The sequence below is a fragment of the Corapipo altera genome, unplaced genomic scaffold (genome assembly GCF_003945725.1).
Source record: "Corapipo altera isolate COAL_440 unplaced genomic scaffold, ASM394572v1 47, whole genome shotgun sequence".
Classification (NCBI taxonomy): domain Eukaryota; kingdom Metazoa; phylum Chordata; class Aves; order Passeriformes; family Pipridae; genus Corapipo; species Corapipo altera.
The window spans coordinates 8,629,476-8,652,323 of record NW_020884897.1 but is presented as its reverse complement, the minus strand read 5'-3'; the positions used below and the strand labels follow the sequence as shown (position 1 = coordinate 8,652,323).

Below are 22,848 nucleotides of genomic sequence, written 5' to 3'. Positions count from 1 at the left end.
ATTTGGAATGAGCAATTTCCATGATGAGGGAGTGCAGATACTCAGTTGTCCATAAGGCATCAGGGCTGAATGCCTTGCTGATCAGAGAATAAATGCTTTTGGGATCACTTTTTTATCTACTGGAGTCTAAACTGATAAAAATGGTCAAGTCAGATTATTAGAACTGTTGTGCGTTTTAGAAAATACAACTGAATATAGATTCAGGAGACTTTTTTTTTTTAATATTTATTTAGTAAAACTCACTATACAAACAAAAGGTTATCACAACAGTGTAATAGGCAGGGTTGTAGTTTCTCCTTCCTTCAAGCTGTTTCTTTGCCTCAGTAAAAACACATATATACATTTACAACTATTTCCCTTTAAAGCACTGGGATTCATATATTAAAACATATCTGGTAAAATAAGCTTAAAATAATTTCACATTGCTTGAAAAAAGATTTGAGTAATTTACTCTTACCAGAGTGCCATTGCCGCACAGTATTCAAAAAAATGAACAACCACTAAAATATAGAGTAAAACATTTAAAAGTACATTTATTTCAAATGTGGGCAAAATATCAATATAAAAGAAAATAGAGTATAAGAAATAAAAATAAAGTACAAAACATTTTCATCTTCAACATCCATAATTTAATAGATAGCAAGCCCTTCATTTTTACATCCAAATTACACTTTTGGCTGAAGTACCATAATTTATTTTAAAATGCTTAAAAACGGGCTAATCATGATACCTAAAATGGGCTCTTTTAAAATGGTAGTATAATACAAAACATAGTAAATTATGTTTCAGCATAATAAAATTACACATCCTAAAAAAGATGCAGTTTATTTTTGCTTTCCTGCTTTAAACCGCTCATCATCCCTAGGAAAAAACAGCTGGAAAACAGCATCCACAGGAAGTTCTAGTTGCTTTGTACAATGGCTGAACAGCTAGATATAAGGCTCCAAGGATTCCAAAGCAGTAAGGCATTTTACTATCCATCAAGTAAATTTATATGTATGCTTGTTAAGAAAGAACAACTGTAAGAAATGACTGCAAAATACAACTTTCATAATGACACAGAAGCCTTACTGGTCCCCCCACTGCATTTATCAAACAGGGTCTATAATTTTCTTCAGTAAAAAATTATTTTCCTCATCTGAAGTAACTCCTGACAAGCATTTTCCTTAGTGACAAGTTTTTTTCCCTGTTGCCCAATATTTTACCCCTATTCCTTTATGACAACCCTGCTTCCCACCTCCCCTGAAGTATTTCCTATCAAAAAGTAATTCCATTTTGAATTTAAACTAGGGGTTTGGGTGTTAAACTACTCTCCTAAGAAGTAAACATTATATATCCTAAAAAAATTATAATTAATTTGTTCCTCATTTAAAAAACTTTTAGTAAACCACTCTTCCCTAAGCAGCAGAAAGTCTTCACACAAAAAGGATATGATTCATAATCCAGTGTTTGAGTAAGTACTCCAGTCAGGACAAACTCAGCATTGTGGACATCTGGAAATATCAAAAACATAAGTTTACACCCTACACAGACATTCTGCCTCCTTCTGCAGGTGTGTCAGGAGGGGCCACTCTGGACCTTTCTGCCCTTCATACAAAGACATAAGGGGTATTGTCCCACCACTACCAGAACCCCACTAGGAGCCATCACATTTTTGACTTGGATACAGTTAATTTTCTTCTTCTGCAGCTGGTACAGTTCTGTGTTTTGAATTTAGGATGAGAATAATGTTGATAACACATCGATGTTTTAGCTGTTGCTGAGCAGTTCTTACCCAAAGTCAAGGTCCTTCCAGTTCCCCGTGCTCTGCCAGGGAGCAGGTGCACAAGGAGAGGGGAAGGAGCATGGCCAGGACAGCTGAGCCCAGCTGGCCACAGGGATGTTCCACAGCACAGAACACCATGGCCAGTGTATGTACACTGGGAGGAGTTGCCTGGGAGCCACTGATCACTGCTCAGGGATGGGATGGGGATCAGCCAGTGGGTGGTGAACAGTTGTGGAATTGTGTTGTGCATCACTTTTGTCTCTAGGGGTTTATTCCTCTTTCTCCTTTTCATTAGTATTGTCATTAGTATCAGTATTAATTTATAATCAGTACTATTAATTAGTATTAATAGTAATGATGATGATGATGATGAAGAATGTTGTTGTTATTGTCATTAGTATTAGTAGCATATTATCTTATCTTGTTTCAATTATTAAACTCTTCTATCTTAACCCATGATGTTTACTTTTTTTTTCAATTCTCTTTCTCTCTAGTGTTGGTGAGGTGGGAGCCAGGGTACATTACTTAGTTGCCTTCTGGGCTTAAAGCACAGAACAGGTAATTCTGCCTCATGTAGGACTGAAGCCCCAGGTTCAATCCTACTCTTCCAGAGATTCACAGTGACCTTCCTGTGAATAACTCCATTAAAAATACCTAACAAACAGCTGGCTCGGATTTCTCCATGGGAGAAATGCAGGATAGTCCACAGATTCCTCTATTATTATCTGAACGCTTCAAGAACCTCCATACTTGTATAATAATAATTGTAAAAAAAGGAAAAAAACCCAAAATAACAGCTATGCTATTGGAATTACAATGAAAGCTTACACATACCTATGCCCCTTGCGAAATATTCTCGACATAAATGTAGGTCATTTTCACAGGAAATCAAGATTATCTCCGGCAAACTCTAAACAAAAGAAACTAATGGTAAGCTCAGAGTAACATGGGTATTGCCAGTAAATTTTAGAAAGCAACACTCAACACACCTTATTCTGCTTATGCTCCATGAGTTTCCGAAAAGAAGGCTGTTTAGATAACACTTTTCCTCCTGCACACTCCACAATAGCTTTCATGGTGGAAAGACTGGGACAAATTCCAGGTGTAATGTAAAAATATTTTCCCTAAAAAGAGGAAAAGAAGAACAAGGAAAAGCATTATTTTGTTAACTGATTTGTGCAACACATGAAGTTTTATTGTCATGTGACTTCTCTCTTGTGCAACCACAGGGCAGGCTTTGTAAGCTGGGGTTGGCTGTGGAGGTTTATGGACACAGATTCATCAGCTGGTGAGTTGTCCTTAATTGCCTCTGATGTTTTCCCCTGGAGGGGCAAACCCACGATTTTGATAAATTTGAAAAGTATAGGTGTGCCCACTTCAACAACTGTAAAATAACAACCAGGAAACCTTCAAATGACCACTATGGTTCAAAAAAAAAACCCCAAAACCAAAAGTAACTGCAGGTGGTATGACACATTAAGAACAACAATGCTCCTTTGTTCTTCAAGCACAGGGACATCTCAAGTGTTAGAAAAGAATTTTTACCTTTCAACTAACAGCCAATTTATTACTTCCTAACAAAAATTATCCTATTACTTTGCTCAGACTGCTACAGGTGATCAGTTCACAAAGTAGATTGTCTCTGCTTACCAGCTAGGAATAAAGAAAACAGAAGAAATCTTGCTATTTACACTGCAAAATTGAGCAAAACATAGCATTCAAACTTAATAAATGATGTAGAGTCTTACTCATTACAGGTTGAAAAAATATCCCTTTTTAAGTGGTTTGCCTCAATAAACAGTCTGAAATTCAGTTTGCCTGAAGAATCTCTAGCAGCTCAGATCTCCAGATACCTCTCTGCACTGCAACATAATTTTAACCAGGGGCATGAAAACATCTTGCACCATCCCAGCACACAGCCTGGTGGAAAGTGGTGCCTCCAAGAAGAATCAGACCAGAACTCCCTGAGACTGAAGTGCAAACTCACTCTCAGACTCCCATTCTCATGGGCAAATGCTCTGACTACCAGGCTGGCGTAAAAAAGAAAAGAGAAAAGAAAGAAGGTTCCTTCCATAGGTGGCTTTTCACAAGTAATGGAGCAATGTTATAAATTTTATAAGGGAACAAATACTGTTAATAAGTTGAGCATGTTTTGTTCACATCACCAGGATCCAGTCACTCCACTTATATCCACCCCAATGATGCTTAGGCAGGAAATAGGCATAAAGTCAAAAATAGAATTTACAACAAATGCTTCCTGTTATACACCAGTCTGTTTTACTGCCTTCAGATATAAAACCTGTGGTCCCAATGCTGGAACAACCAGGTTGAAAAACTCCAAGTATTTAAATGCCACGTTAAACTGCATACCTTGAACAGTGGAGCTACTTGTGCTCTCTTTAGAGACTCCTCTAAACTAAAGCAGAAAAGCACCTCAGCTTCAGCATCTCTGAGCACAAAGTTCTGCTCATCTGAAAGAGAAAGACTGAGGATGTAACACACAAAGCACAAACATTCATGTGACCCAGATGTGACCTGTGGGGGTCAGGGTGGCTCTGAATGGAAAACATACTATAATTTAAACATGATTACAACACCCCCTCTTATTATGCACTTTACAACAACGACCCCCAGTTACCTGCAGAACTAAACTGTTTTACACTTGCATACCTAACAACAACCACTGTCCTACCAAGTCCCTTTTTCTAACTTTGGAGGAACTTGCAGATTTTATTTGTTGAGTCTTTGCAAACAAAAGAGCAGAATAATTAAGTTCAAATTACTGTGACAACCTATGAGAGCCCAGAAATTTTCCCATTTCTTTCACTTGTCCTGTTATTCAGCCAACTTTTTCATTTTTCATTAGGGACAGCATTTCAGTCTTTATCTTTCCACAAAAATCTATGTCAAACACATTTCTAAATCCAATTCAACTCAAAATCCCTAAGCTCAAAGAATAAAGAAAAAATGTATTTTTATATGGAGAACAAATTGGTCTTTCCAAGGGCAATTCTGATGACCCACAAGAGATGGTGTTAATACTCTTCCAAAAGACAAAGGAAACTAGCAGGACAATTTTTGTAAACAATTGCCACATTTTCCATCATTGTAGCAGGTACAAAACTGGAGGCAGCCCATGAGCTACAAATCAACTCAATTTCAATAAAGTAAAGTACTTCAAGTACTAGATCAAAACAGTCATCTTAAATTCCCTGACTTTCTTCATCTTCTAAAATAGCTTTCAAATGAATTGATTTCTCAGTTCACTGATGCTGAGGTAAGCAAATTGCCTTCTTGAGATTTATAAAAATGTTTGCTGGTTTTATTAGCTAATTATCTATAGATTTAAGTCTTTATGATGGTTAGGCAGTGATGTTATATATTTTCTTCTTACAAACAAATTATATAAAAAGCACAAAACAGTCATAAACCAAATAATCAGCTTTTAAGAAAGCTAAATAATGCAACTACAGGTAAAAATCTACAAACTGGCTACATAAGAAAGAAATACAAGGTTTAACAACATCCAATATTTAATCATCCTAAAGCAAACCTTTTAAGTATGTTTTCTTTCATTTAATAAAGAAACTGTATCAAATCAAATGAAAACTAAATGAAACAAAATGTTCTGTTGAAAGACAACTTGTTTAAAAAAAAAATCAAGCCACAGCTATACTAACATAACCTTATAACTCAAGTAGAATACAAACTAGCTGTTGATATAATTATTTAAAAACGTTGCACAACATTCTTCAAGAGGTGTGAACAGTGACAGACCTGCTGTGGAATTAAAATCTCTGCTTTCAAAAACTGAACTCTTTAGAAAACCAGTAAGAAACACTGAAGTTGAAACAGCAAAGTATATTTAAATACATCAATGAACCGTAAGTTTACTATAAGAATTGATACTAATTTAACTTACCAACAAATTTCTGGCATTTGAAACACTCTTCTAACCACTCTGGAGTTACTATGTGCTTGACTACAGAAATTGCTGTCAAGAACTTGACAGTTCGGGTCACTTTACTGGCAATTAGATGGGTACATTTCTGGGCAGAGTCTGCTACTTCACCTCCAAGGATATACAGTTTCTGAAAGTTGTACCAAACACAAATTAAAAGGAAAGAGTTGTTAAATAACTTGAGGAAAAACGTAAATAAAAAATCATAACATCACCATCAAATAAAACTAAGCTCCTAATGAAACAGTAAATATAGATTTCTGTATTAGTCATTGCTTTACTAAAGTTGATTAATTCTGACAGAATTTACAGCCACTGAAAATCCAGGTATTTCCAGACACAAATATCACCTGGCAAGACTGAAAGCTATTTCCTACTTCTGCAGTTTTTTGATTTTGGGTTTTGCTTTTTTTAAGCAAGGAAATAACTGTAAGTTACAAATTAAAATCTTTTTTAACTGAAACATAGTATTGAATTGAAGTAAGTAGAGTATTTAATACTCTGCAAAGCAAGAGCAAATAAGTTTGCTCTTTTCTGTGGAAGATATAATAAATGCTGTAGCTACAGCAAACTTCATTTTGTTAGTCTTTTCTTTGAAAGCATCTCATGCAAAACACATATTCTTTAAACACACTAGTTCCCCAATGTATTTTTGACAATACTGAGCAACTATTCATTTTTCCTTGGTTTAAACTACCAAACCCAAACTAACACATCATAGTTGATGTCTTGTCAGTTAAGACAATCATTATCTGAAGGGATTAAAAATAAAGCAAATCAGCTGGTGAGGCACATCAGATTACCATGGGTGTTAAGAGACAGAATGCTCCCCTTCTAAAAATTTCAAATATGAAAAAATATTTGGACAGCTTTAGTAACTATGCACCATGGATTTTTTATTTTCTATGGCAAATGTTTTGCACAAATAAATAGAAATCCCACCAATATCTTAAAGTATAAATATTTAACATACTAGGGTGATTCTGTTACATCAGTCATTGGGAGTCCCCCAAGCAAGAGAGCCTAAGGGGTTATTGGAAGCCCTGAGAGGTCTCTGGCAGCCCTGTGTACTCTGCTGCACTGATAATGATGAACAGACAAAACAGGCAGGGACAGTGCTTTAAGCTCTTCTTTACCTTGCTTGCTTTGATGGTTTGCATAAAGATGACACACAAAAGTATTATTCAATGACTCAGCCTCTCCACTATTTCTTTCCTTCAGGGCATGTATGAACAGTACACTTGCACCCCTATAAATGGCAAAGGCTGCTATTCCTATGTTCACCTCAAACACTTATATCTATGAGTGCAGATCTTGCAAGATTTCCATTCTGACATGCAAGGAACCCTTTGGGCACACAATCAAAATACTGCCCCTCCATCTCAAGAAGATGAGAAGTATCCAACCCCAAACCCTGCAAAACCTTGATGGCATCAGCACTGCCAGGTTTAGATTCAACTTCACAAGCCTTGAGGCTGAAGTTAATTTTTGATATTTGTGAGCCATAACAGATGTTACCAAAACAGATTCTCTATATAATTAACCTGGTACCAACATGACCAAAAGTGAGGAGCTGACACTGGAACTTCATGGGATACACTGAAAAATATTTTCTAACCCAAAATATTTAATATCGAGCTTCAAATGCAAACACTGTAAGGGGAAAAAAACTCCAAAGTCCAACTACTTTAAAAAAAGAAAAGTTTAAGTGTAATAAAGAAAGTATTGGATATTTTTGAGCACACCAAAGTGGTGCATATTTCTAAGAAACGTAGTGGACTCAAACTAGGCCTCACTTACTTCTTATTATCTGAATATTGTATATTATTTAGAGTTAAGTTTTGGGACAGCATTATTAGAGAACCTCAATAGGAACTTCTCTCACACCTGCCATAAGCTTTGTTATCAGCTTTCTTTGAAGCATTTGGCACTACAGATAGCAACTCCACTAGAATCAACTTGGGTCTTATCCAGCACAATCATCACTACTTTTCTCACCTAATTTTGGTAATGAAGTTTGATGATCTAAAAACAAATGTATAAAGGGCTTTCTTGCTTTTTAAAGCAATCATACAGAAAGTAAAAGCAAGTGGCACATTAGTATGAAGTAGTTAACTAAAGCAGAACAAATAAAAGTCATTTCACATAAACTCACTTCACAAACTTTAACCTAGGCCCAGTCAGTACAGGGTTTTATCCACTAGATATGTGCTAATCAAGTCTTAGCAAAAATTCAACATCAATAAAAAAGTTATCAAAGGTTCCAACGTAGTTCACAAGAGATAAGCCTGAAAGTTACCTTAATGTACTGTTGCACTTGCATAGGTTCAAATCCTGTGAAGAGCACCATTGGTGTCAGCTCAGGGGTGAGTTTTTTAGTAGGTGGTGGCAGGTCTTCAATCCTGCAAAATACAGGAAATACAGCAGAATGTGATGTTTGGGCCCAAAGCTGTGTAATTACAATTTTGAAATCAAACAAGCACACTCTTGCAATTTTTACCAACGGAATGACCCAGACGAATGAGAACTAGGCAGGATTTTTTCCTGAAATAAAAATCACCATGCTGAGAACAGGGCAAATTCTCCTGTTTCTGTTCTCTCCCGCTACTTCACGCTCTAGTTATTGTTTTATTCCTGCCAGTTGAGTGGCTGGTGACACACAAAAAACACTGATAAGTTATTTCAGTGAGTAGCCCACAGGCTGGAAGCAGCTGATGGCCAGCTGAAACTTCCAAGGAAAAGTCAGTTAAGGACTATGGGCATTGACTACTCTCTGTTCTTACCTTGCTCTTTTGGAAGACGGCTGAAGACTGGATTCATTTTGCTTTGGTTTCAAAGGCAACCTCACCCCCTGAAATCAGACCATGTGCATGTTTATATCTGAATTGAGCAGGGAAACCAACTTCTACTGTGAAAGAGGAAAGCTGTACAACCATATTTTAGACTATATTAAAGACAATTAAACAAATGAAAATGACATGAACACATGGTGCACCTGCTGCTTACACAACCTGCCCCAGAGCAAAGCTGGGTGTTGACCAAAGCTTCTCCACAAACCTATGTAACCATGTAACTGTACACCACATAAAATATTGTGGGACTTTTCTTTCTTTTAAATAACACAGACAAACATAAATGGAAAACCCAGTGAATTAAATGAGAAGGAGACTGAAAAGCCTGCCCATTTGTTAAATACACAAAGACTACAATGTTCTTCCTGGTGCTAAATATCACGGAGTGGTAATATTCAAAAAAATACTGTTTTAAACTCATGTTCCCTAACTACATAAACAGAAGCTGGATAGACACTCCCACCTCCCCAGTATCAGATCAACCTCTAGAGCATGTGCCCAGGGTAAAGATGTGCAGCTTTTAGGCTCTCCTTGGCCTGAGAAACTTGAAACCACAGCTCCCAGGTGAGGAGTGTGTGACATGTATTCCTTTTGAACCTTCAAATCGACACCTGATACTTAATTAGGAATGCTAGGGGTACAGGACCAGAAAAGACAGGCACCATTGTTCCAGCCTTACTGTGAGGATGTTCCTCTGGGAGGAACAGGCCACAGGGGTTTATTCCCTGCTCTGAGGGACAGGCATTTTTATGCCAGACAACTGCTAGTATGAGCAGCTGGAAAGAACAGTGCACACATCCACTTTTTGATAGACATTTCAACCATGAAAATAAAAGAGGTAGGTGGCATCAACTGTGTCTGACAAGACAGCTGTCCTCACAAGAGGACCCCAAATCCCAGGACAAATAGAAATGCCTACAGTGAAGGCAGTGAAGTACCTTGTCTGGCACTTCCACATGCCCAGCATTTTCTATTTCCAAACCATATTCTTCCTGTGAGGGCACCCTGAGAGCAGCTGGACAGGATTGTTGCCAGAAGTCCCTTTCAATCTAAGTTACAAAATTCCCACTTCACACGGACAAGAAAGGTCCTCATACAGTAAACACAGAAGAGGAGGTACTAAATTAGGTATCTGACCCCTAAGGTCTCTCCATTGGCTACACAAGACAAGACATTGAGTGACTGACATGGTCTGACTGATTCCCCCCAAGGAAGGTATGTGTACAATTTTAAAATGAGCTCAACTGTAGTGTGGATGCAAAGGGTGGTGGTTAATAAACTCAAATCAGGGTTACTTAAAAGCTATTTTAAATACTAATAGTGCATACTGAATCTCCTCAAGGATTTTTTATCTTGCAACAGTAAAATGTATTCTTCTTCAGGAAAATATGAAGAACACAAATTTTTAAAAGCATTTAGTTTTTTAAAAATTAGTTTCCTATGGGGCCACAAAATAATTCCACAGGGGTCTTTAAGAAAAATGTTTTAAACTCATGGTCAGGAATACATTAGTGGTTGTTTATAAAGCTGAAAGGTATTAAAGCAACAAACAGTGCGCTGAATTTCCATTTAAAGCATTAGTACAAATTAAGTTATAAGAGTTACTAAGCACCTCTTTTTTGAAGAGTTGACAGAGTGACTGAGATACACAACACCAGAGGTGTGGTTAAATGTTTTTGTGTGATATAAAATGTTATCTGACAGCCACCTGCTGTACAAATGAAGTGAAAGTTCACCAGCCTAAACTGGGATCTATCTCCATGAAGACACACTGGAAGAAGTTATCAAGTATAAATCTGAAATGGGAAAATTTACAGTACAAAAGCTGAAGTAGTTTTCTACATATTCAGAACAAGCTGCAGTTTCCATCTCATCTCTTACACCCATCTCATGTTTTGCATGTTTCACAGATACCCTACACGACAAAAATTAAATGTCTTGTATCTTTTTTAAGGTACAATTCTTCTTTGTTCATGTTCACTATTTCAGGACACTTTTTAATGCACGGTATATGCTTAAATTCTAAAATAAAGTAGTTCCACCTTTAATTTACATTATCCATTTTTTTAAAATTTCATCAGTATTTAACAAAATTCTTACTGATTTTGGGTGTTCTGTCTTAAAAACCTTTATGTGGTCTCATTTTCACAGTGTTAGGTACTGATTCAAAAAAATTCTAAGCCCTTTCTAGAGGTCTGATGTAGCAACTGAAGAGTGAAGCACTAGCCCAAGATGTCTCAATGGCAACTTTGTTTTGTACACCCACTGCAATTTCTTAGTTCTGCAAAAGATTATTTCTCAGATTTCTCAAAATAAAATAGAGAGAACATCAGCAGAAAGTACCACCAGGAGCTTCAGCACAGGTCTGTGTAAGTCTCTCTGACATGCTGATCATACCACATACATGTGTTCACACGTTAAAAACACTAGGAAGTGAATCTTATCACAAATAGCTCTATATATACAACAATTCAACATACCATTAGAAGTTCTGGTGACACCTTTAGTGGGACTCTCCAAGCATCTGTGGAATGGAGAAGAGAACAAAAATGAAACCATTGCCAAGTTATTTGCAACAGAGGACATACGCTCCTGTTGACTGAACAGGCACTTCTAAATGCTACAGAGCACAGGATTTTGTGACTGGAACTCTCACCCAGGAGGTTGAGCACTAGGTGCTGACTGGGAGAAAGCGGATCCTGGAGGTTGAACACCGTGTACCGGCTGTGCTGGATCTGCCGCAGGGCCTCGAAGTTTCCCAGCAGGATGTCACAGAGCCACTGCGCGTTCACACACGGGATCCTCCACTCCTTGGCCTTCTCGTACTTCAACCCGTTGGGCCTTATTGTTCAGAGGTGAAGAGAAAGGATTGTATTGCAAGGAAACAGGTGAAACAGCAATTTCTAATAATACACCTCAAATGCCAGTATTTCTGTTATCTGCTCTAACTGTGACAGAGTAGATAGTCTGAAAAATACTTTTGTTCTGTGTGCTAAAGCAAGTCAATTAGAGGAGAATTTCTGCCCTAAATGGAACCAAGTTAGACCTGGATTTACATTTTCCCTCCTCTAACATTTAAAAAAAATACATATTTTACTTATAGTTGATGCAAGAGTCAGCATCCCTTATGAAATACTATAAACCAGCAAAATCAGAAATTACTTTTGCCTGCCTTCAGAAGACCAAATTTATCAGATAACGTGCTGTAATTCAGTTCAATGAACAACATCACTAAGCTTACTGCTATCAAATTGCAGAATTGATTAAAATTAACACTCTTACAATGAGCTGTAGCCATCACCTCACATCCAGAAAAGCACTGCCTGGCACCAGGCTGCAGAGAAGGTGAGCACTGTTGACAGAGCACTTACTCTTTGCAGATGAGAACTGTATTGCTGCGACACAGGTAGCCCGTGTACTTGGCACCTGCTAGGTAGGCCATCAGCTTGAGGTCATCTCTGTCACTGTCAACAAACCCTGTCACACAGATTATCTGCAGACAGAAAGAGACAGTTATAAATACCTGAACATGGACAGTACTCACAGAACACTCCTGTGGAAAAGATTTTTCCATTACTAACATTTTTACATTACAGTGAAATACAGAGTATCATAAGTGTGGCATATAAGCATATACTGTATACAAACAGTACAATTTAAAAGTGATTTGTTTACATTTAAAAATTTCAGGTTTCTAGCACTCAAGAAGAACAATTTCCATTCTTCTGGTCATCTTTTTCTCATTTACAGAGACTGTAGTTTTATTACGAAAGAGCTCAGAGCTAATTTGCTTCTCACATGTCTCATCTCTTCCTTCTGCTGCTGTTTATATTCAGGCAGAGAAATGCTTACCCTTACTTGCTCTACTATACTTTTAAAAATCTCCTGAAAGCTGTGCTTTATTCTGCCACGAAGCCAAATAAACTGTGCCAGCTGATCATAGGTGGTGAACTATAATTCCACATCTTCCATTATTTTTAATCTTGCCAGGTTTTCATTTTCGCCATTCTCTCCTTTTCTTTAGGAAAAGGCGACAGTAATTTTGTTTAAATTATGTTTATTACATTACATATTGCATTTACTACTAACCACTGTGTTCACATGCACGTTGTTATATTCTGATTTTCCCAAATCTGTACTTCTTTTTATGTCTTTCCGAACAGGCCATCATCCTGTATGTCTGCATCAGTATGAACAAATCCAGTGTCAAGACAGATTTTGGACACCTTGTTTTATACAGGACACTGCATTTTAGGATGCATCTGAATGAACTGAAGTTTTTCAACCCCACAAAATTCCACTTCCCCAGTCTCCTCATTGCACAGGCTACTGGAAGTGTGGCTTCCTACTCTCTGATTACCAGTATGGGCTTCCTCTTTTGATATTTGCTAAGCACTGACCCAGAAAAATAAAAACCCTCCAAAAAATGCTCTCAAAATATTGGGTTATGGTAGAGGCAGCACATACTGTTAGATGTGCTGTTAGTAAAAAGCTATGCAGCTTGGATTCCTGCCATCTTGCTATGTGTCACTCATGCAATCTTTGCCCCTCGGTGTCTGAGACAGTAACTCACAAAGGCAGGTGTTACCCCTCACCACTCTGAGCTCAGTGAGACTTGCAAAGCACTCAAACCACCTGGCAGCACAAACCACATTAACACAGTACCCAGACACTAACAGAAGCTTTTCTTCCAAGGCAAAAGAAATGTGTATTTTGCTTCGAGTGAGCGCCTTCTAGCTCTGTTTTAACACTGCTCATGTAAGGAAGCAGGCAATGAAGGAAGCATTCTTTAGAAGTAAGCTTCTCCTTCTTACATGTTGAGAGCATGGCTTTCCTCCTGGTGGAAATGCCACTGGGAAATGAAGGGCTCGATGAGGCGGGACCATCTTCTTCTTCTTCAAGATTGAGTTCAGCCAATGTGCTGTAATACATCTCTTCCTTTCCCTTAAAGCCTGTGAACGCACAAACAGCTTTTAAAACCCAAAACACACGTTCATTTTACTTTACACTTTTTTTTATCACTCAAAGCTTTGATTTTCACTGTTTGTTTTTCTCTGCTTTTTCAGGATCCTCCTTCTCAGAGAGTCTTTTTCAGTGGAATAAGTCTGCTACGTGCACCACGAAAGTTTGCACACCAAAACCCACAAATCATAAAAAAGCCCATTAAGAAAAACTTTTAACTTTGTACTTGCAATCTAAGCAGGAAGCACATAGAGAATTTTATTACTTTCCAGCAATCAAATGAAAGCATGCTCCAATACAGGCTACCAGTTTGCTTACCTGAGCATACATGTTACTGACTTGGCTTTCACAGAGGAGGTGAGTACATCTGCTTGTGAGAGTAGGGTCCACTGTCCCACCGTGTGCTTGGATGATCTGGCAAGAGAGCAAACCCAGAACTTCTAATGTATAACAATTTTTAAATTACCTTAAGAAACAAAAAGTCTGAAATCAAAGTCTACTCTTTAGGACACTGCCACCATTAGCACCATTTCACTGAAGAGTTACCCCCCAAAACCAGGTTTGTTATCTAGCTTAAGAACATTCTTGGAAACAAAAAACAAAATTAAATATGCAGCTTTTCTCTGAACAAAAAGTCTATTTTTTTAGAATAAATGGAGAAAAAAAAGCAAAATAAAGATATATAAACAAAAAAAAAATTCTCACTTTTTTATTTTTTTGCAGTATAACTATTAAACAATTTTTCATGAACTATTCAATTCTATCTTAGCAATAAACACAAGTGCTGTTAGAAATGTCAACAGCTTACTTGATTATGCAAAATTGTAGGGAAAATTCAACTATAAAATCCATCAGAAGTTTCTGAAGAACATCAAAGTCCTCTTATTTAGGAAAGGATACAATCAGATTTTTCTGAAAAATAGAAGTTGGCAAAAAAATAGAAACACTCTATTCTTCCATCGTATTCACTCAGGTGGATACCTCACAGGCTAAGAAATGCCAAAATTATATGCAAAAAAGAGTCTTTTTATACAATGAAGTTAAAGACAGATAGTGATTCTATATTACATTTGCTGTATTACAGCTGATTAAAAGCATAAATAACTGGGAAATAATTAAGGCTGAAACTTATTTAACTCATGTTCTGACTGAAGACTTAATTTAAGCAGGCTGCACACCTAAAGCATTTTTATTACTTTTTCTGGTCAGCAGCAGTTGAAAAATGGATTTTAGGTTGTAACAGAAGAATTACACCAAAGGGTGCCTAAAGAAAAGTGAACAGTGCTGACACACTTCCAGTGATTTCTTTTCAAATTTAGGCACTGACATTATGTTATAGTTTTTTAAAAATACAGCAGAATCTTACCCGCTTCCAGGTCGCTAACAGCTGTTTGTCAGACATCTGTTCTGGGTAATCAGCAATTGCAAAGACACAGCCCAGTAGGAAATACTCTTCTGGAACTGGAATAGTTTGGCACATAAAAGAACAAACAATTAAATACTTACAAGTCTGAGGAGTTAATCTCAGAACATATTCGCTACACTAAGCTTTTCCTATTACCAGGTTATTAACTCCATTCAATTTTAAAGTGCACTTCCTTGAAAAAAAGTAGGATACAACTGTTTCAAAGCTGAAAGCCTTAAAGGCACAGTTCAGTCCAGGGATTGATTTTGTTCTGGGTGGTTTTTTTCCTGGATGAAGGGAGGCTAAAGGGGCAGAAGGAAGGGTCATCAAAAGGAAAACATAAGACAACTTCCTCTTTTACAACGATTAGCTATGAATAGCCAAAACAATCAAAAATATTTCAGTTCTACTACCATGGACAGAACTCAAAGCAACGTGTGACAACTTTCTGATACTGAATCTTCATTATTTACTAGTATTTGCAACATTTTACCTGTCTTTCCATTTCTTATTCTGCTGGAAAGCTCTCCCCCTTCCCCTCTCCCAAATGGAAATAAAAAAAATAAACCAATTACAGTGTGCATAGACTAACACTGTACTGATAGTGTAATTTATGTACTTGTGTATATATTTGAAAAGAGAATGTTCTCAGCACTCTCATGCTTTTCAGATTGCCAGATCACCCTTAGTTATTATTTAAGTATTAAAAATTAGTAAAACCAATTCTGAGCCATGAATGGCATTTCTTACAATCCCATCCTGCAAACACAGCACTACTATTTTTTGACATTCTAGCCCACATCATGTCATTCACCACTTTTTTCCAGGATCAGAAGGCAATAATTACTAACTCTCCACTGCCGGATCGTGCCCAAAAAGAGGTTGCTGCTGCAGTTGTTGCTGCTGCTGCTGGTGGTGTTGTGGCTGCTGGGCTGGAAGCTGATGCTGTAGTGCTTGAGGTGTCTGAGTCAAGTGCTGTGCAGCCTGGTTCTGCATCTGCTGCTGCTGATGCTGTTGGTGCAGTCGCTGTAAGTGCTGCTGCTGCAGCTGCTGCTGCTGATGTTGCAGCTGTTGCTGTTGCAGCTGCTGCTGCTGAAGGTTCTGCTGCTGCAGCTGTTGCAGCTGTTGCTGCTGCTGCTGCAGCTGTTGCAGCTGCTGCTGCAGCACATGCTGCTGCTGGAACTGGAGCTGCTGCGGAGGGCGGTGCAGCTGCTGCTGCGCGTGGAGCGGCTGCTGCGGGAACTGGAGCTGCTGCTGGGAGAACTGGTGCTGCTGATGGACTTGCTGCTGCTGGGGAAACTGGTGAGGCTGCTGCTGCTGCTGGAAAGACTGCTGGGGGATCTGGGGTTGCTGCTGCTGCTGCTGCTGCTGCTGGAGCTGCATGAGTTGTTGAGGTTGAAGGTGTAAAAGAGGATGGTGCTGTTGCTGCTGTGCTTGATGTGACTGCTGCAATAAATGTGTCTCTGGTGTTAGTTTCACTTGACTAAACAGCACCACATTTGGATGTCCCTGTTGGCTATGATTTACTTGCTGTTCTAAACTTTTTGTAGGTGCTGAAAGTGATTGTAATATCTAGAAAAACAAAGATTAGTTTTGTGACCTTTTGGTTGTCATTCGGTTTTAAAACTATTTAAAGAACTACTGGGAAAATACAATTCCTAAAAGAAATGAACCCTATGCTTAAATACCTTGTGAATTAAACACAAATATTTAACTGCTAATAGAAAAATTAAAATATAGGACTTACACAAAGAAAAGCATTGAGCTGCAAGTGGCTCCTAATAAAAGGCAATGCACATTTTAGCAAAACTTAAGATTCAAACCCATCCCTGTATTATTGATGATTTCTTCAACAGCATTGTGACTCTTAACACTATATAATAATTACACTAATCAACTGTAATATTAATTTTAAAAACCTAGTCTATTATTATTTTAGTTCCACAGTCTTATTTTCACTTGAAAATTGCTAATGATGCCTCCAGTAATTAGTGTTGTTTTGAACTAATTCAGGAATATATGGTTTTTTAATCAAAATTCAAAAAAACAACAAAAAAACATTGGTCTGCTGAGCACTAATGGTTTCTTGGGGAAAAAAAAGAACCTAACCTACCCATACTTAAGAATAATAGGTTTTAGGTTCATATAGAGTGCTGAAGTAATCTGGAATTTAATTTAATTTTTAGATGTACAATTCACTGTTAAGAGAGAAATCATTTCACACTAAGCAGACACAAATTATCAAGTGAATTCTTAAAGAATCAGAAAAGGGAAAATTAGGCAAAATTCTAATAGATTAGGATGAGTGCTACATATTTATTAAAATATTTTAATATAAACTACCTATTAGAAACGAGAAGGAGCGACAGGAAATTCTAGACTTGCCATTCCTAAAGCCTTTTAAATATGAAATCAGCTTTGGTGAATCCTATTTCAACACACACAGTGTCACCTTCAGCAATGTGTGTGAGAGAGGTATCAAAGCCCATCGCTAAAGCACAAAGCAAATTAACTGGATCCTCTCAACGAGACGTCCATCAACTCTCCACCAGAGGTGGCTCAAGTGTTTTTATAATACACATCAAAATATCTCAGGTGTCATCCAGAGCAATTCTGATGTGGTTGGTACAGCACACATGTACAACCATGATTATGAATGCACTGCCCATCGTTCATGCCCTGACAGCACCACAGTGTAAACATTCATTAACTAAAAATAACACACAAAATAAAAGAATGTTTCTGTGGCACACGGTATGAGGAGCTGTTCTCCACTAAAAGTCCCAGAAGTCAAAATTACAGAAGCTTCAGAACACTTATTTCAAAATCAAGGGATAAAACTTTAAAAAGTATCCTAGGGCTATACTCAGAAAGTAACCTTGTATCTGCAAAATGCCTTATTATTAGAGATCTTGCCATTCTGCAGAAATCTGAGGTTCAAACAAACCACTAACTTTCCAAGACTGTGCACCAAGCCTTGCACTGACGCATGACACAGAGGACAAAGGAAATTACAGGGCAAAAAGGTAGAACTGGTAATTCCTCTCTCTAGGAAGCACATTCACAACTATAAGATGCAAAGCCTTTCTCCAGGTGCTGCAGCTGGTACGGTGACCTCCACAGCAGCCTGATACAGCACTTGCTACAAAGCCCTTGCACACCGGTCCAGCTGCTATTCCAACAGACTCTGGGAGAACAGAGTGCAGCCAAACCACCAACAACTGCCCTGGAGCTCTGCAAATATCACTGAGAGAGAAACACTTGCACAAAGTGTGTTTGATAGCACAGTGACCGGGCTGTAGGGCTGATGCTCAACGCTGGTGGTTTTGCTCAGCCTCTACCCAGAAGTCTCAGCCCTTAAACAATTTCAGGCACTGAGAAGAGGGAACTAAGATTTAAAATGAAGCCTTTACTTCCACTCCACATTCAGAAATCATATAGACAACAAAGGACCAACACTTCTGAGGGACTCCATACCCTGTGTTTCAGTGCTGGCTGGAAGCCACTGTACTACTCAGGCACCTTTCAAAGTTTTACCATCAGATGAACACGCAAAGAAAGGCACCAATTCGATTACTTAAATGTCTAACATTTGCCAGCACTTACTTTTCTCACGCTCCCTTCCTACACACATCTAAGCATCTCAATGCTGCAAGTGCAGCATGCTCACTTGCTTTTTTATTTTCTTCTAGAAATAAAGTCAATACAAGAGCTGCAGTTATTTCAATACACAAGTGGCATAAGAAGGTGTAAGTCCGGACTTCTACATCATAATCCTGGCTATACCATATAACAACTTAATGATGCCCAGCAGAACAACAGTCTAGAACTGAACCTACTTTGGGAACAATCCATTTCACAGTTTTATGTGCTTATAGCACAAATAATTCCTTGCACTGACTGAAAAGCTTGAAAGGTATGAAACCAGATTTCCCAAACTAGCAAAATAATTCTAAATTAATGCTTTTTTTCTTTTTGCTTTTACCAAGAAATCATTACTGAAACTCTAAACCATGCTGTAGTTAAACACAGCTTTACTCTTCCAAACATTTTCTCCAGCTCCATTTCTTTCTTCTATGAACCTGCTAGGAATGAAGTTACTTATTACGGGGAGGTTACGAATTTGGCCAGAACTCCAATACTCTGGACTCTTTAAGTTTTAACTGTGGACACTTTTAAGAACAAGAAAAGGAAACTGAAGTTCTTGGATACGACAGCTCCTAAGAGAAAGTCCAAGAGCTTATAAATGAAAAATCCAACACTTACATGTGCTACATTTGATGGTCTATTAATCTGCTGAATATCAGCACTATTAGTAATGTTCCTTAACGTCCGCACGGCTGGACTCCACGTGGCCATCATTTCCTGTCGCTCAGAACCTTGGGCACCTTGCACCGAAGCCATGAGGTTGCCCCTCATATCTGGAGGCAAAATGTTCCCCGGCACTGGTGGGACATTGGCACACAAATTAATTAACCCAGAGTCCTTCCCTTGAGGCAACCTACGCTTCGCTGCAGATGCCTGTGGGACTTCAGCTGGTGTCCAATTCAAATTCCTCTCTTGCTTTTCTGGAGAGGAATCTGAAGAATCATCAAACATCAGTTCCCCTTTTGCCTTGTCAGCAGTAGTAGATTTTGGTGAGAAAACTTGATCACCCAAAGGTGATCCTTCTCGAGAAGACGCTGGGCTTGATAATTTTTCATCAGTACTAGCTTCATTTTGTGAGTCTTGTTCTTCATTTTCTGCTTCTTCCTCCTCTTCTTCCTCCTCCTCTTCTTCCTCTTCGTATATAATCAAACGAGGATGATAAGGAGTCTCTTCTTTTTTACCCTTATCAGTTATAGAATCCAGGACCCAGTCTGGGGTCACAATTTTAATGCTGTCCCGTTTATAAGCACATTCATATTTTTCCTGAGGGGAAAAAAAAAAAAAGAAAAAAAAGATTTTGTTTAAAGACAAAAAATCCCAAAGAAGTTTTTTGAGTGCAGGGCTAGAGCATGGAGAGGGAGATCACAAGAGGCTGTCCAAAACCAGAGAATAATCTCTCCCAGATCCAACAGGACACTACACTACTGTGCAGAACCACAAATTCCAAGAGATTAAAACAAAACCCTCCACATTTACAGTATAAAGGACTCAGAAGGCACAACTGCAGAAGGCGATGTCTTCACTTGTACAACTCTTCTCTAACCCAGTCACCAAAAGATTTGAAAATAATGAAATTTGGTTCTGAAAAAAATGAAATTTGGTTCTGAAAAATCCTTCAGAATTCCTGCAGCAGTCAATACTAAAATGCAGGTGATTTTAGGTGGACATTATGGTGAGTTTAAATACAGTTTATACTTACATTTTGTCCACTAAAATAAAAGGTTAAAAAAACCAAAAACAAAACCAAAATGCATCTAGGAAGAAAGTCAGAATTTAATAATAAAGTAGAGACAAATATTTACAAGGTGGTCACTGAAAAAAATGCATTTCAACAGAAATACAAACCAGAAACCAGTCAGGTACTTCCCATGCACTTTCTCAGAAGTTGCAAACTGTAATGTTGCCCTCAACTACAAAGTTACATTCTGTCCAATATTACCTAAATCCATTTCAGTGCAAGGTTACAATGTTGACAAAGTAGAAAATTTTATCCCTCCCTCCTTCGTCTCATTTCATCATTTGAAGATATATACAAATCTTACAGAATCAGTGTTGTATTTATTCAAACATCTTTTTGACAGAAACCCCTCAACATATCAAAACAGCAAGGGAAAAAAAAAGGAAAACTTTCTTTAGAAAATTTGAAACTAATTTCAGGATCTAATATCTAGAAGTCGTTGAACTGGGATTTTCTTTGTATGTCAAACAATATAAGTTAACAACAAGCACATTCAGAGGAAATTAATTTAATTTAATGATTCTCTAGAGTTATTTCCTACAATGAAACTGTCATTCATACCCAATAAAGAGATTAGAGATGAAATCAAGTTTACTTGCCGACACGCGTTTTTATTCATTCTTAGTGGTGAGAATTATTAACAATCTTGTTTTATCATCTTGTGTCTAGTCAAAGCAATCATTCAAGTTTTCCTAGTGACAAAACTGTTCTTGTTACAAACTGCTGCAGATTCCCTTGTAATAGTGTGTCACAGCAGCAGGACTGGAAGGACTTTAATCATCCCATAGAATTGTTCCCATTCAATGATTACGTGAATTAAAATATTTTAATCCTACAGAAAGGAAATGCTAATTCATAATTAACTAATAGAGACAACTAGGGTGGTGTTGAAGATTCTCCTGTGGACTGTTTAGAGGGGTAAGATCATGTGCTTAAAAAAAATCAAAACAAACACATTCACCACAAAAACCCCACTCCTACAAAGGTTCTCACATTTTAAAGAAGAAGCAAGAATTTCCCACATCCACACTTTCTCTTCTCCCATTGCCAGCCTATGTTTTATTCTAATACATTTCCCTATGTATGCACAAATAAATTTACAGTCATTCTACTAGCCACATGTTTTTGTCTTATCTTAGATAGTTTACATTAACTCCAAAATATTAAAAGGGTCATTGGTGGGACAATAATATACTCAATTTGTATAGAACAACATGAGGAACTTGACAAAGTTTCACAAGATTTAGGTAAGGAGGTACAGAACTTGATCTTAGTTACTCATATTCAAAATAACTAAACTGTGTCATACCCCTTCCACTGATTTGAAATTTAAAAAAAAAAAAGGGGATGGAAATGTGCTCATGTTCTTAAAGGACAAAAAGTAAAACACAAAACCCAAAGCTTGCTCCGGGCACCAGACGAACTAAAAGCACCCATGCAATCATTTTTAAGTGAGCTTCAATTTATTTAAAATCTTTTCAGTCTCTGAACTAGCACACTATATCAATTACAAGTATATTTGTTCCTCAGGAAGAGGAATACCTGAACAGTTCATGAAGTTTCAGTGAACTATTTACAACCAAAGCATTACTGTCATTGTAGTACAGGAGGCTATTCTGATGTGCTCAATGCTGCCTTTAGCCAGTTACTTGATCTTCCCGATTCAGTTTCTCCAACTGCATAAGGACAGCAGCATTTGATTTCCTACATGGGAATAAGAAATCAAACTACAGGTGCTGGAGCAGGTCCAGAGAAGAGCAACGAGGCTGGTGAAGGGACTGGAGCACAAGTCCTATGGGGAGAGGCTGAGAGAGCTGGGGTTGTTCAGTCTGGAGAAGAGAAGGCTTAGAGGCGACCTCATCACTCTCTTCAGCTACCTGAAGGGAGGTTGTAGCCAGGTGGGGGTTGGTCTCTGCTCCCAGGCAACCAACAACAGGACAAGTGGACATGGGCTCAAGCTCTGCCAGGGGAGGTTTAGGTTAGATGTTAGGAAGAAATTCTTTACAGAGAGGGTTATCAGGCATTGGAACGGCCTACCCAGAGAGGTGGTGGATTCACCATCCCTGGAGGTTTTTAAAAAGAGATTGGACGTGGCCCTTAGTGCCATGATACAGTAATTGGAGTTGGATCAGGGGTTGGACTTGATGATCTTGGAGGTCTTTTCCAACCCAATCTATTCTATGATTCTATGATTCTATACAGTATTTAAACTAGAGGAAGCTGTGCACCCCCCAAAGGGTAGAGAGGCCTTACAGAGATTTGGATAGACCAGAGAGCTGGGCCATCACCAACCACATGGAATTTAACAAGAGCAACCATCAGATCCTGCACCTGGGATGGCACAACCATGGTTTCAGGTACAAAGTGGAGGACAAGAGTCTGGAGAACAGCCCTGCAAAAAGGCATCTGGGGGGTTGGGTTGGTAGTTGAATACAAGTGTGCCCTGGCATGCAAGTGGGACAACCCTGTCCTGGGTGCATCAAGCACAGCACTGCAGCTGGCTGAGGGAGGCATTGT

The 22,848-nt window shown here is 38.2% G+C and overlaps 1 protein-coding gene across 1 annotated transcript in view; it reads right to left on the bottom strand.

The window, feature by feature from the left end:
- Positions 1–232: 232 nt before the first annotated feature.
- Positions 233–22,848, bottom strand: part of PAXIP1 (PAX interacting protein 1) — a 36,084-nt gene continuing 13,468 nt past the window's right edge. Inside the window, exons 6-21 of the mRNA XM_027648529.1 lie at positions 19,212–19,856; positions 15,797–16,517; positions 14,907–15,001; positions 13,859–13,954; positions 13,393–13,530; positions 11,950–12,071; positions 11,235–11,419; positions 11,059–11,102; positions 8,510–8,577; positions 8,026–8,128; positions 5,688–5,856; positions 4,136–4,236; positions 2,755–2,889; positions 2,600–2,675; positions 1,433–1,493; positions 233–996 (exon numbers count right to left, since the gene is read on the bottom strand). Of these exons, the coding sequence (XP_027504330.1) occupies positions 981–996; positions 1,433–1,493; positions 2,600–2,675; positions 2,755–2,889; positions 4,136–4,236; positions 5,688–5,856; positions 8,026–8,128; positions 8,510–8,577; positions 11,059–11,102; positions 11,235–11,419; positions 11,950–12,071; positions 13,393–13,530; positions 13,859–13,954; positions 14,907–15,001; positions 15,797–16,517; positions 19,212–19,856 (2,775 nt within the window). The 3' untranslated portion in view covers positions 233–980. The remainder of the gene's footprint in view (positions 997–1,432; positions 1,494–2,599; positions 2,676–2,754; positions 2,890–4,135; positions 4,237–5,687; positions 5,857–8,025; positions 8,129–8,509; positions 8,578–11,058; positions 11,103–11,234; positions 11,420–11,949; positions 12,072–13,392; positions 13,531–13,858; positions 13,955–14,906; positions 15,002–15,796; positions 16,518–19,211; positions 19,857–22,848) is intronic.